This window comes from Candoia aspera, chromosome 5, assembly GCF_035149785.1.
Source record: "Candoia aspera isolate rCanAsp1 chromosome 5, rCanAsp1.hap2, whole genome shotgun sequence".
Classification (NCBI taxonomy): Eukaryota; Metazoa; Chordata; class Lepidosauria; order Squamata; family Boidae; genus Candoia; species Candoia aspera.
Genome location: NC_086157.1, coordinates 115,842,898 through 115,855,474, shown reverse-complemented (window position 1 = coordinate 115,855,474; position 12,577 = coordinate 115,842,898). Strand labels below are relative to the sequence as shown.

Below are 12,577 nucleotides of genomic sequence, written 5' to 3'. Positions count from 1 at the left end.
TCAACCCTCATTCCCATTTTGGTGACGGGCGGGCTGATATTTCGAGCTGTTCCTCTTTGTAAACAACAAAACTAAAAAAGAAAGTTGCTTTGTGCATAAAACAGTTTCACATCGAAAGGTCACGCTGGCGAGGCGAGAAATGCCTTTTCCTTTCAAAAACTTGTGGGCCTTCCCTAATATCGGCTCTTTCGACGGGCTGGATGTCAGCCGGGCTAAAATAGCCTGCGCGGCTGGGGATGATGGGCACTGAAGGCACCACGTCACCAGACAGAGGAGATGGCACTCAGAAGAATCCATGGCATTCTTCCTTGGAAATGTTGCAGGGTCCTCTTGCGAAAACAGGGCTGGGGGCAGGGGGGGGCTAGAGCAGGGTCTCTCAACCTTGGCCACTTCAAGCCCTGTGGACTTCAACTCCCAGAATTCTCAGGAGAGAGATCCGGCCTTGGTAGACTTCCACAGAGTCAGAATTCCAGAGTTGGGAGGGACCTGAGAGGTCATCAAGTCCCCCCTCCCTGGGCTGGGTCCTTTGCCCGTTGCTCTCTGCCTGAATTCTCCAGGCTTAGCGTTCAGTTCTGTGCAGACCGGCCGAGACGGCTTCATCTGCGCAGAAAAGCGGCTGAGCGTCATCTGGGGCGGAGGGGTTGCTGGGTTCGCTGGGAGAACCGGAGTCCTAACTCGGGTTCAAAGGGACCGCAACGTGAAACCCTGAGGCCTGACTCCAGAGTCAAAGGGGTCAAGGCACGGTATCCATAAAAGGAGTCAAGGCGTGGTACCCACAATAATTTGCACAATAAGCCACCTCTGAACGATAATGGAATGTCCCGGCGGTGACATCCATGTACCTGGCCTCTGAGATTTCTGCTTGGGGCTTCAGAAACGGAGAAACAGAAATGCTGTTCGCGTCAGAATTACTTTGTCGCTTGGCTCGGCCGGTACAAATGGCATAATGTGGCTCGCTCCTGGCCTATTCCATTTCTCCCCCCATTTATGTGGCCGATCAGATGCAGTTAAAACATAAAATAAAAACCAACACAAGCATTTGTCTTATCTGTTGGCGGATTCTCACAGCAGCCCCGCCAGACTTTGCAAGCTGCTGATTTGTATACGGAAAGAGAAGTTCGGCATAAGACCCGTTGGATGGCCCTGGGCATTTCCTTACTGTGAGCATCGTGTGGAGGTCTTTGCAGAGAGTTTCATGGAACGATATAGACTGAATCATTTCAACCTCACTCAGTTTAAGGATTTCCTGGGATAATGGTAGCCCAGGTCTGTTGCCTATACGGAGGAATCTCAAGGCATCCGTGCCCCCAAGTTACCGAAGGAAGAATTCGGAAAATTGTTTGTGGAGCTTGGGGAGGGGTGGTGATGGGAAATAATGCACAGGTTGCCGCTTCATATTCCTGGATATCCTGCAAATTTCATTGTGGTGTTCCACGTCTGCCATCCTTTGTGGCTTAATGTGTGGAGACTCTTCACTGCCTCTGTCTCCCAAGCAGACTGGTGACCCGTTGGAGTCCACTGGACTGGGTGGCTCATAAATTCAAATAAATAAATATTCATCTGTTAGAACTGATGAGCTTAGTCTCAAGGGAAAGAACGGCTTTGTCAGCCCTGGCTCATTCAAGCATTCCCACAATGACAGTCAGGAGACCTGGGTCCTTAAACTGTTTTAATGAAGCGAAATGAAGTTAAGGTGCGAATGGAGAATTCCCACTAAAACATACATTTGAAACTACATTCCCTTCATTGCCCTCCTTTCCCACGGAAGTATGCCACCCCCCTTCCCATCCAGGTGGTGTTGCTGGTGTATCTCTACTGACTGGCCTTGACGTGAACCACCATAAATCTGTAGCCGTAATAATGCAGTTCACACTCCGTCCCAACGCCCCCTCCCATCCGGAGACAGAGAGTCTGACCCAGTGATAAGGCAGTGATCGAAGCTGCTCCGATAAGGGGTTCTGGGAACCTTTTGATCGGAGGGATCTGACAGGCTGCTGAAGTCAATAATTAGGCTCTTCCAAACTCTCTCCCATGTACCGTTTTTGAGAGCGGTGAGCATCACCTTCAGAAGTTTCATTTGGATTGTTACAGGCGCCTCCTGCTTGTGGTGTATTCCAACTAATGTGAATGTTGAATTTGGGCCAAAGATTTGGTCTTCAAAACCTTGAGACCTGCTGAAATGAACTCTCTGTTTCTTCAAAAGCAAAATCTCTTGTTTGTGGGCAGTGGATTTAGATGCTGTTTGCACTGGGTGTTCCATGAGATTTCCAGATCTCCGTATGGCAGAATGCCGCTTCTGGGTATTTGTAATGATCAGCCTGACCTTTCGTGTCACCTTCTATTCTCCGGTTACACTTCTTAGTTCTGTTTGCAGACATCATCACTTCGTTGAAAATTAATAACCAGTCTGTGTTCTTTTCAATACGTCGTTAGTGATATCAATGCTCTTTTAAGGCCTACCTGGGATAATAGCTTCATCATTCACACGTTCAAGTATGGGAGTCATTTTCCTTACTAACAGTGGGGGATAGAAGTCAAGAGGGGCCACACTGTTGGCTGTATTATGCATATAATGCTTAAGTTGTAGCATAAAGGGAGCAAGACTCAGGTCTATCTTAAGGGACTTCCAGAGGCTTAGGACCTTCTCCATGGTGGCCCAATCCCAAATTAAACCAGCCATGTTGACTTTAGTGGCTAATGTTCAGGGAGGTCCTCGATGGGTAAGCTTGGTCCTCTTTCAGCTTTAACCATACGATATTCTGCTCAGATTTTAGTTGCATTTTTCTGTGGTTATTTTCTAAAAGAACGGAATGTGACTGTTTTAAAACTTGCTTTAGCTGATCCTGGAGGGTTTAGGTTTTGTTAGGGTTCTGCCCTTCGGGGTTGGCGGTGCAAGGCTTGGCCACTGATGAGAGTGCTGTGCTTCCTTCCGCAGGCACGGCTGACCCCGTGGACCCTGGGAGCCAGCAGAGGTGAGAGGAATGGTCTGACCCGCTCGCCAGGAAGTCCCCGAGCCCCTCCAGAGCCATGGCAGAAGGGCCTTCTGTTCCTGTGGCTGAGTGGCTCCAAGGTCTCCACCTGGACCAGTACGTCAAGATCTTTGAGCAGAACGAGCTGAGGCAGCTCCTGGATTGCCAGCGCCTGACCGACGAGGGTCTTACCCGCCTCGGGGTCCTGCTGCCAGGCCATCGCAAGCGCATCCTCTTGGGGCTGGCGAAGGCCTTCGCGGAGTCTCCGTCCGCCACGGAAGGCCCCCGGCTGCCCCCGAGGAGGCCGATCCCCATGAAGCGCAACATCTTCCGTTCTTGCTCGGGGGCAGCCGCTTCCGGGTCACAGCAGGAGGCTGGGTGTGACTTGGCAGTGCCAAGCGGCCAGGAGTCCCCCCCAGACAGGGAGTTGGAAGTCTCTGCCAGCCCTGCCCTTGTTCCACCCCCCATCCCTCCGAGGACAAGCTGCCACCCGCCGGTGAAGTTCTCCTCTTCTCTCCCAGAGCTTCCTGGGGACTTTGGCCTGGATCCGCCTTTCGCTCTGCGTTGCCCTTCTCCGCAGCCGGCTGGCAAGAGACTCAGCCCCACCTTTCCGGAGGAGGGGGCCAACCCCCCCCTGCCCCCTCTGCCTGCCAAGCGCCACCAGCTGGAAAGCAAGCCCTCTGCCCAGAAGGCCCCGCCAGTTCCTGTGCGCCCACCCACCTTGCCCCCCCGAGTCGCACACCCAAAAGGAGCTCTGAGGTAAGCCAGATGCTTGCAGAGGGGCCCAAATGCCCGTGGGATGCAGCGGTGGGAATGTGGGAGTGTGCGTGGCGCATGTGCCACGAGAGACTCTTCCCCCTCACGTCTCTAAGCAACAAGAATTCACCCAAGATAGGCTTTGGTTTCTCACGGAAGGTGAGAAAAAGAAAGGTGACACCTTGATTATTGTAGTACAGTGCAAGGTGGTTCACAAGGTCTGTGCTTATCTTCTAGATGCCACGGTTTTTACTTGCAACTTGTCTGTGCAGCTGTTGTGCGGAGTTGTGGATGATTGTTCTCTTGCGGTCTTGGGGAAGAAAGCTGGGGAGGGACGAATCGCCCTCTGCAGCCTTGCCGTCCCCATCCTCCCCCCGCACGATCGGAGGGCGGCTGGTTGGGGAATGTTGTGGGCGCTGGCGAGCCCTGGCCTGGCAGCTGAAGACGGGCAGCCTCGCCCGGAGGCAGGGCTTCCAGGGGCTTAGGGCCTCGACTCCCACAATCCCATTCGCCATGCTGACTGGGGGTGATGGCGTTGGTGCCCCTGAGCCCTGGAAGGATGCCTGCGCCTTCCATAGCTGGTGCAGTGAATCCAGGGACCCCAGGAGAGATCTCCAGCCATGTCCTCTGCGACGGTTTCCGTAGCCGGTCTGGACCGTGCCTGGACTTCTTCCGGTAAAAGAGGCGGTCACTTGTCACCTAAGTGCGTCAGCCAGTCCTTCTGGCTCCTTATTCCTCCTTGGCCTGACCTTCGATCCACCCCGGCTGTCACAACGGCAAGCTTTGCAAACCCCCCTTTTCCTCGGCCTGAAGTATTTGCAGAAGTTCCTTGTTCTCTGGAACGAATGCGCCTTCTTGTGTTGTAGTAACAGGATGGGGGAAAGGTCGGCCAGCCCTTGTGAGGAAAAAGGGCAGGACCTTGAAGTCAGAGGCCAAAAAAGCAGCTTGTATGGCAAGAAGGGGCTCTGGGTGATTCAGAGCTTTTCAGGACGGTGCGCCAGAAGTGCACAGAGGGCGCAGGAGCACTGGCCGAAGAGTGGTTTGCCTGCCTGCCTTCTGGCTTCGGACACAGTGGTGCCGCTGAGACCTTTCAGCTGCCCCAGGACAGCAGCACAGGGCAGTCAGTGGGGAGCATCTGGCCAGGGGGCTCGCCTCAGCAGCTGGGGGACCTGCTGCCGTGCTGCAGCCGATCACAAGTGCCAAAAAGGAGGTGACTTCCCTTTTTCCTGCAGGAGGCGTCTGCCACGTCCTTAACAAGGGAGAGGAAAAATGCTCTCTTGGGACTTCAGACCAGTGGGGGGGCTTTGAGGGAGGAAGCCAAGGAGGGCTTTTAAACAGCGCTTCCCAAACCTTTTCCTTCATTACCCAAAGCCGCTTCTCCGAAAGTCCTTTTTAACCAACGTAGGTGAAGCGCTTTAAGTCGGTTTAAACGTCCCTGTTGTGATTGGGCAATGGGCTCGTGAGTTGTTCCCCAAAGAGCAACCACTTTCACCTGATTTTGAGAAATTTGCCCAGGTTTGGGAAGCACTGGTTTAAGACAGCTTTCCAGAGCTTCCTGCAAGAGATTCTGGGGAAGCTGGAGAAGGGAAGGAAGGGAGAGTGGATAACAATGATCCGATCGAGGGGCGGGAGTCGAGTCTGTTGCCAGCCGACCTCACAAATGGCAGCTCGGCCCGGGTGGGGAGGAAGCCGGGAAGAAGCGTTTCGAGGCCCCCCGAGAGGCTCAGCGTTCAGGAGACCCCCATAAAGGGGCTGGAAATTCCTCCTGCGGGTTCCGATGCTGCGCCCGCCCCAGGGCAGGCCTTAAGGAGATGAGGCCTTCCTGAAATTCCTGTAATTCCTGCTTCCTTGCTCTTACCCAGCTGCGTGGAGCCTGATACCACCAACTGAAAGGCAGGGAGGGTGGCGGCAGCTGTGGTTTGTTGTTGTTTATTCGTCCAGTCGCTTCCGACTCTTCGTGGCTTCACGGACCAGCCCACGCCAGAGCTTCCTGTCGGTCGTCGACACCCCCAGCTCCCCCAGGGACGAGTCCGTCACCTCCAGAATGTCATCCACCCACCTTGCCCTTGGTTGGCCCCTCTTCCTTTTGCCCTCCACTCTCCCCAGCATCAGCACCTTCTCCAGGGTGTCCTGTCTTCTCATTATGTGGCCAAAGTACCTCAGTTTTGCCTTTAAGATTGTTCCATCAAGTGAGCAGTCTGGCTTTATTTCCTGGAGGATGGACTGGTTTGATCTTCTTGCAGTCCAAGGCACTCTCAGAGTTTTCCTCCAACACCACAGTTCAAAAGCATCTACCTTCCTTTGCTCAGCCTTCCTTATGGTCCAGCTCTCGCAGCCATATGTTACTACGGGGAACACCATTGCTTTACCTATGCGGACCTTTGTTGTCAGTGTGATGTCTCTGCTCTTAACTATTTTATCGAGATTGGTCATTGCTCTTCTTCCAAGGATTAAGCGTCTTCTGATTTCCTGACTGCAGTCAGCATCTGCAGTAATCTTTGCACCTAGAAATACAAAGTCTTTCACTGCTTCTATGTTTTCTCCCTCTATTTGCCAGTTATCAATCAAGCTGGTTGCCATAATCTTGTTTTTTTTTTTGAGGTTTGGCTGCAAGCCAGCGTTTGCACTTTCTTCTTTCACCTTCATCATAAGGCTCCTCAGTTCCTCTTCGCTTTCAGCCATCCAAGTGGTATCATCTGCATATCTGAGATTCTTAATGTTTCTTCCAGTGATTTTAACTCCAGCCTTGGATTCCTCAAGCCCAGCATGTTGCATGATGTGTTCTGCGTACAAGTTGAATAGGTAGGGTGAGAGTAGACAGCCCTGCCGTACTCCTTTCCCAATCTTAAACCAGTCCGTTGTTCCGTGGTCTGTTCTTACTGTTGCTACTTGGTCGTTATACAGATTCTTCAGGAGGCAGACAAGATGACTTGGTATCCCCATACCGCTAAGAACTTGCCACAATTTGTTATGGTCCACACAGTCAAAGGTTTTAGAATAGTCAATAAAACAGAAATAGATGTTTTTCTGAAACTCCCCGGCTTTTTCCATTATCCAGCGGATATTGGCAATTTGGTCCCTAGTTCCTCTGCCTTTTCTAAACCCAGCTTGTACATCTGGCAATTCTCGCTCCATGAATTGCTGAAGTCTACCTTGCAGGACCTTGAACATTACCTTACTGGCATGTGAAATGAGTGCCACTGTTCAATAGTTTGAACATTCTTTAGTGTTTCCCTTTTTTGGTATGGGGATATAAGTTGATTTTTTCCAATCTGATGGCCATTCTTGTGTTTTCCAAATTTGCTGGCATATAGCATGCATTACCTTGACAGCATCATCTTGCAAGATTTCGAACAGTTCAGCTGGGATGCCGTCATCTCCTGCTGCCTTGTTATTAGCAATGCTTCTTAAGGCCCACTCAACCTCACTCTTCAGGATGTCTGGCTCTAGCTCACTGACCACACCGTCAAAGCTATCCCCGATATTGTTATCCTTCCTATACAGGTCTTCTGTATATCCTTGCCACCTTTTCTTGATCTCTTCTTCTTCTGTTAGGTCCTTGCCATCTTTGTTTTTGATCATACCCATTTTGGCCTGGAATTTACCTCCGATGTTTCTAATTTTCTGGAAGAGGTCTCTTGTCCTTCCTATTCTATTGTCTTCTTCCACTTCTGTGCATTGCTTGTTTAAAAATAATTCCTTATCTCTTCTGGCTAACCTCTGGAATTTTGCATTTAATTGGGCATATCTCCCCCTATCACTGTTGCCTTTTGCTTTCCTTCTTTCTTGGGCTACTTCTAGTGTCTCAGCAGACAGCCATTTTGCCTTCTTGGTTTTCTCTTTCTTTGGGATGTATTTTGTTGCCGCCTCTTGAACAATGTTGCGGACTTCTGTCCATAGTTCTTCTGGGACCCTACCTACTAAGTCCAGTCCCTTAAATCTGTTCTTCACCTCCACTGCATATTCCTTAGGAATATCAGTGAGCTCATATCTAGCTGATCTGTGGGTCTTCCCTAATCTCTTGAGTCTGATCCTAAATTGTGCAAGAAGAAGTTCGTGATCGGAACTACAGTCAGCTCCAGGTCTTGTTTTTACCGACTGTATAGATGTCCGCCACCTTCGGCTGCAAAGGATGTAGTCAATCTGGTTTCGGTGTTGTCCATCTGGTGAAGTCCATGTATAAAGCCGCCTCTTAGGTTGCTGGAAGAGAGTGTTTGTTATGCAGAGTGAGTTGTCTTGGCAAAATTCTACCAGCCTATGTCCTGCTTCGTTTTGTCCTCCCAGGCCATGCTTAACTGTAATTCCAGGTGTCATTTGACTGCCCAACTTAGCATTCCAGTCTCCCGTGATGAAAATAACATCTCTTTTAGGCGTGTTGTCCAGTAGGTGCTGCAGATCCTCATAGAACTGCTCTACTTCAGCTTCTTCAGCATCTGTGGTTGGGGCGTATATTTGGATCACTGTGATGTTAGATGGCTTGCCCTGAATTCGAATTGAGATCATTCTATCGTTTTTTGGGTTGTATCCAAGCACTGCTTTAGCCACTTGACTATTAAATTACGAAGGCTACTCCATTTCTTCTGTGGTCCTCTTGTCCACAGTAGTAGATCTGGTGGTCATTTGATGTGAAGTGGCCCATTCCAGTCCATTTCAGTTCACTGACGTCCAAAATGTCTATCTTTAATCTTGACATCTCACCAATAGCCACATCCAGTTTGCCCTGGCTCATAGATCTTACATTCCAGGTTCCAATGGTGTGTTGATCCTTCGAACATCGGATTTGCCGTTCACCACCAGCACCGTCGGCCGCTAGCCGTCCTTTCGGCTTTGAGCTAGCTGCGTCATCACGTCTGGGGCTAGTTGAGCTCATCCTCTGTTCCTCCCCAGTAGCATTTTGACCATCTTCCGGCCTGGGGGTCTCATCTTCCGATGGTATACCGACATATCTCTGGTTGTGCTGATCCATTTAGTTTTCATGGCAAGAATACTGGGGTGGGTTGCCATTACCTTCCCCAGGGATCGCATTTAGTCTGACCTCTCTGTCACGACCTTCCCGCCTTGGGTGGCCCTTCACGGTTTAGCTCATGGCATCACTGAGGTGCTCAAGCTCCAGCACCACGACAAGGTAACGATCCTTTGCTGAAGAGCTTTGGTTTAGCTTTGTGAATTTTGCAAATGAGTTTCAAGGCCTATCAGAAAAGAGCGGCAGGCAGTTTTGGTCCTTTGAGCGGCATTTCAGGGCTTGTCATGAAGCTGGCAGTCCTCCTGCCCTGGTCTTTTTTGGAACTCCTCAGTTGCCTGGATAAGACGGGGAACATGGCCTGTTTCGTGTCTAATAGGAGGTTGACCACGTTGATTGCGATCCACATGGATCCCACCTTGATGTTGTTCTAAGAGGCACAAATCAAATCAAGTTTATTACAGCCCTAAGGACGGATGCAATCAACATATCTAGTAACAACAGTAAATATCAGAAAAGGAATAAGTATGAGAGGATCTAAAAATAATTAAGAATAAAAACCCTAAAATAAATCAAAATAAAATACTATTTTAAGAAATTCTAAACCTAAGTAATGGTGTGGCGTATCGTGCAGATGGTAGGACGGAACTTCGTGGCTTGGGAGGATATTTTAGTAGGCACTGAAAACGTGGCTGTTCTGGGGGAGTGTCGCTGGTGAGCCCCTGTAAGATGCTGTGTTGTTCTGAAGGGCTTATTTTTTTCCCCATTGGACGCATATCATCCGTCTCTCTGTTTTATCGCTCCATTTTTTAATAATATTAATCGTCCAGAGTTGCTTGGAGTCGGGCTTTCTTTAAATCTAATAAAATAACAAATAAGTAATGTACTCTTTATTATGTTGTGAAAAATTCTGGAAGGGTTCGGAGGTGAGGGAGGGCAGCTTTACTCTCCCAAGCCCGAGTTCTGTGTGCAATTTTCTGCTGCACCACTGTACACCTTGTGAACAGGTGGGGAGATCTTGTGTTAGGCGTTCCTGGTGATGTGGGCTGTGGACATCTCAGTGCAAGACGGAAGGGAGATCAAGGTGCAGATCAGGTCTTTTATGGTCTCCAATTTGCAACTAACTGAGGTCTGGGCAAAGGGCTAGGCTGGGGAGCAAGCTCATTCAGCTGGCGTTCAGCTGGCTGTCCAATAGTTAAGCCTTTTGGAAATGTTTGGCAGTGATATGAAAAAATGAAAACAGGCTGCAAAGGCTGTTAGATGGCCCTAGGCATAGAGTGGAGGAGAGGTGGGTTCCTTAGATAGGTTTCATCTCTCTTTGGGGTAAGGAGAAGATGGGAAGATGGAAGGATTCTTCAATGTCTGCTTGGATTCGTAGCCAAGTCCAGGTGTGATTCCTGGGAGTGAAGGAGGGGGTGATTTTAGCTGGAGTAAGATCAGAGCTGGTGGAGCACCTGGTTTCATCACCTTCGGTCTGAGTCATCTCCTCCTGGTCCAGCCCTTTAGTCCCACCTGGACTTCCCAAGGGAGGTTGCTCTGGCCTTGGAATTTCCTAGAGAATTTGCCAAAGACCCTTTTCCACTGGAGCCCCCCGAGGGTCTCATGTCTCAACATGCTTCACAATGGAAGCCAACCCTTTTGGGCTGTGGGGAAAGGTTCTTGTGATCCTTTGTGAATCGGGCTGTCCTGGTGGAAGTTGGCTCGATGGAGCAGCCCTCGGTCCTGCTTTGCTTTGGAGGAATGGCCCATCTTCCCAGGGCGAGCACTGTGGGCCGTGGGGAAATCTTTGTTTGCCCAGTTGAGCACCTGAGCTGAACTCTGCATTTTCCAGTATCTCCAAATCACTAGGAATCCATTGGAGGACAAACACATCCTCCTTTGACCTGGATCTCCAGCTACGTTCACCTCTCCAGGTGAAGGGTGGCTTCGTACCTTCTCGCTGTAATGGCCAGGGCTGGGCCTGTAGGGTGCGAGGTGAAGGGTCTCCACCCTCTCCCTGAAGTCCTCTGGTGTTTACATCCCCTGCCTGCCTGCCTGCCTGCCTTGGCACAGGGGCTTTGTAGTGCCAGACAGTGAAGGGAGTACACTTGTCCTTAATCCCTTGAGTGGGACAGAAGATCCCACAACCTGCCCCAACAGACCACAGAAATCCCAGCATGATAAAAAGGAACTAAAAACCATGGTGCCCCCTCTTGCAACTGGAGTATGTGCTGGAGGCTTGGGCTGGGGGGAAAGCTGCCCCCACTGTGGGAGTCAAAACAATAGAACAAGCCTTAATTGTAAATTAAGCTTTATTAAAGATGAGGAGAGAAAATGCGGAACGGTCCTCCAGGGCTTCCACAGCCCTGCGTGCTTCATGTAGTCTCCCTCAAACGGTGCAAAGGAGAAGTCACGTTGCAGAACGGATGGTTTCCTGCCTTGTCCTCTCTGGAAGAGCTCCGCGGTAACGTGGGTCAGGATGCATAAAAAGGGAAGATCGGCACCAATCACCGCGCGTGGGCAGAGAATCGGAAACTGCAGACCATGAACCCTGACTTAGGTCTCAGAGATCTTCTAGCCTCAACGAGCAACTCTTGTTACCATCAAACAGTGGCATCTGGACGAAGGGTTCTGGATGAACGTGGTTCTGGATGCCCGCCTACCCCAACAGTGGTGCCTTGAATCAGGCACCCTTCCTGAGTGCTGAACTCACATATCTCCGAAGGTTCCAGGCCATCTCAGAAGGCCTGAACATACACAATAGGTTTTGGATACCGTACAGTTGTTAAGGAATAAGGTGCTTAGAATCTGTCTTACGTGGATCCTGCGTCTGCCTAGCCAGCCTATCTTCCCCCCCCCCCGCCATCCCTATTTAAATCCTCCATCAGTTTAGCCCCTCCATGCATCGGATGAAGGGATCTGTAGCTCACGAAAGCTGATGCCTTTGAATAAATTTGGTTCGTCGGAAAAAGGGCCACCAGCCGCCTCCTGCTTTTTTTCCTGCCACGGGCTAACGTCCCTCTCCTCCGACAATCCCTGATTCAGTGTAGACATGGCTTGTTTTGTGGACCATCTGAGCTTTCGTTTCGGGGCTCGGGGGGGCCAGAGGCCCCCTTCTTTCAACTGTCTCTCCGGCCCCTTCATCTTGAGGACTGGGTGGTTGAGTTGCCCATCTTTTTTTAGTGATGGGATGGGTGGGGGTCCCCTCCATCCCCCATCCCCCACTCCTGGCTGTTGCACAAATGCTCGCACGGAGGCGTTTGTTTCGTGTCTGGGACTTGGCTGTCGTTGTGGCTGAGGTGCACAGAGTGAGTGAATGGGGCGGGGGGGGATGCCTGTCCGTTCACTCCCCCCGTTGGCACCGTTCCAGTGGGTTGGGATTACAACTCCCGGATTTCCTCCTCTGACTGTCCAGTGATTTTAGCAGAGCCGTAGAAGGCATAAAAAAGTAGTTGGCTTCATTGTTCAGGATGGAAGGAACTCATCCTGGAATGCTAAGCAGGGGCAATCCAAGCCAGCACTTGGATGGGAGACCACCAGGGGATCCCAGGGATGGCGGCTTGGAGGCAAAGTCAGAAACACATCCCAAAAGAAAGCAGAAAATGACATGAACATGACCCTGAAGTTGCCAGGAGCTGAGTTCCAGACTTTTGCATCTTATTTTGGAAGGGGTTGTGAGTGAAATAAGCAGGGAGCATTTTTTAAGGTTTTATCGAACAAATAAATCCAGAGTTCTCACTCAAGGCACAAGTGACCAGGCTCAAATTATCCTATTTCGGACACGTGATGCAGAGATCCAGCTGTCTTGAGTAGTCCATAAGGCTAGGAAAGGTGGAAGGGAAGAAGAGGGCGACCAGCAGCAAGGGGGAGGGACTCAGTCACAGTGGCGGTGCGGGCACTGCTGGGAGGCCTG

The 12,577-nt window shown here is 50.6% G+C and overlaps 1 protein-coding gene across 4 annotated transcripts in view; it reads left to right on the top strand.

The window, feature by feature from the left end:
* The first annotated feature begins 2,970 nt into the window (after positions 1-2,970).
* The window catches only part of ARAP1 (ArfGAP with RhoGAP domain, ankyrin repeat and PH domain 1), an 82,437-nt gene continuing 72,830 nt past the window's right edge, over positions 2,971-12,577 (top strand). For all 4 annotated transcript variants that reach the window (XM_063306024.1, XM_063306021.1, XM_063306020.1 and 1 more), the window contains exon 1: positions 2,971-3,728. In XM_063306024.1, the coding sequence (XP_063162094.1) occupies positions 3,028-3,728 (701 nt within the window). In that variant the 5' untranslated portion in view covers positions 2,971-3,027. The remainder of the gene's footprint in view (positions 3,729-12,577) is intronic.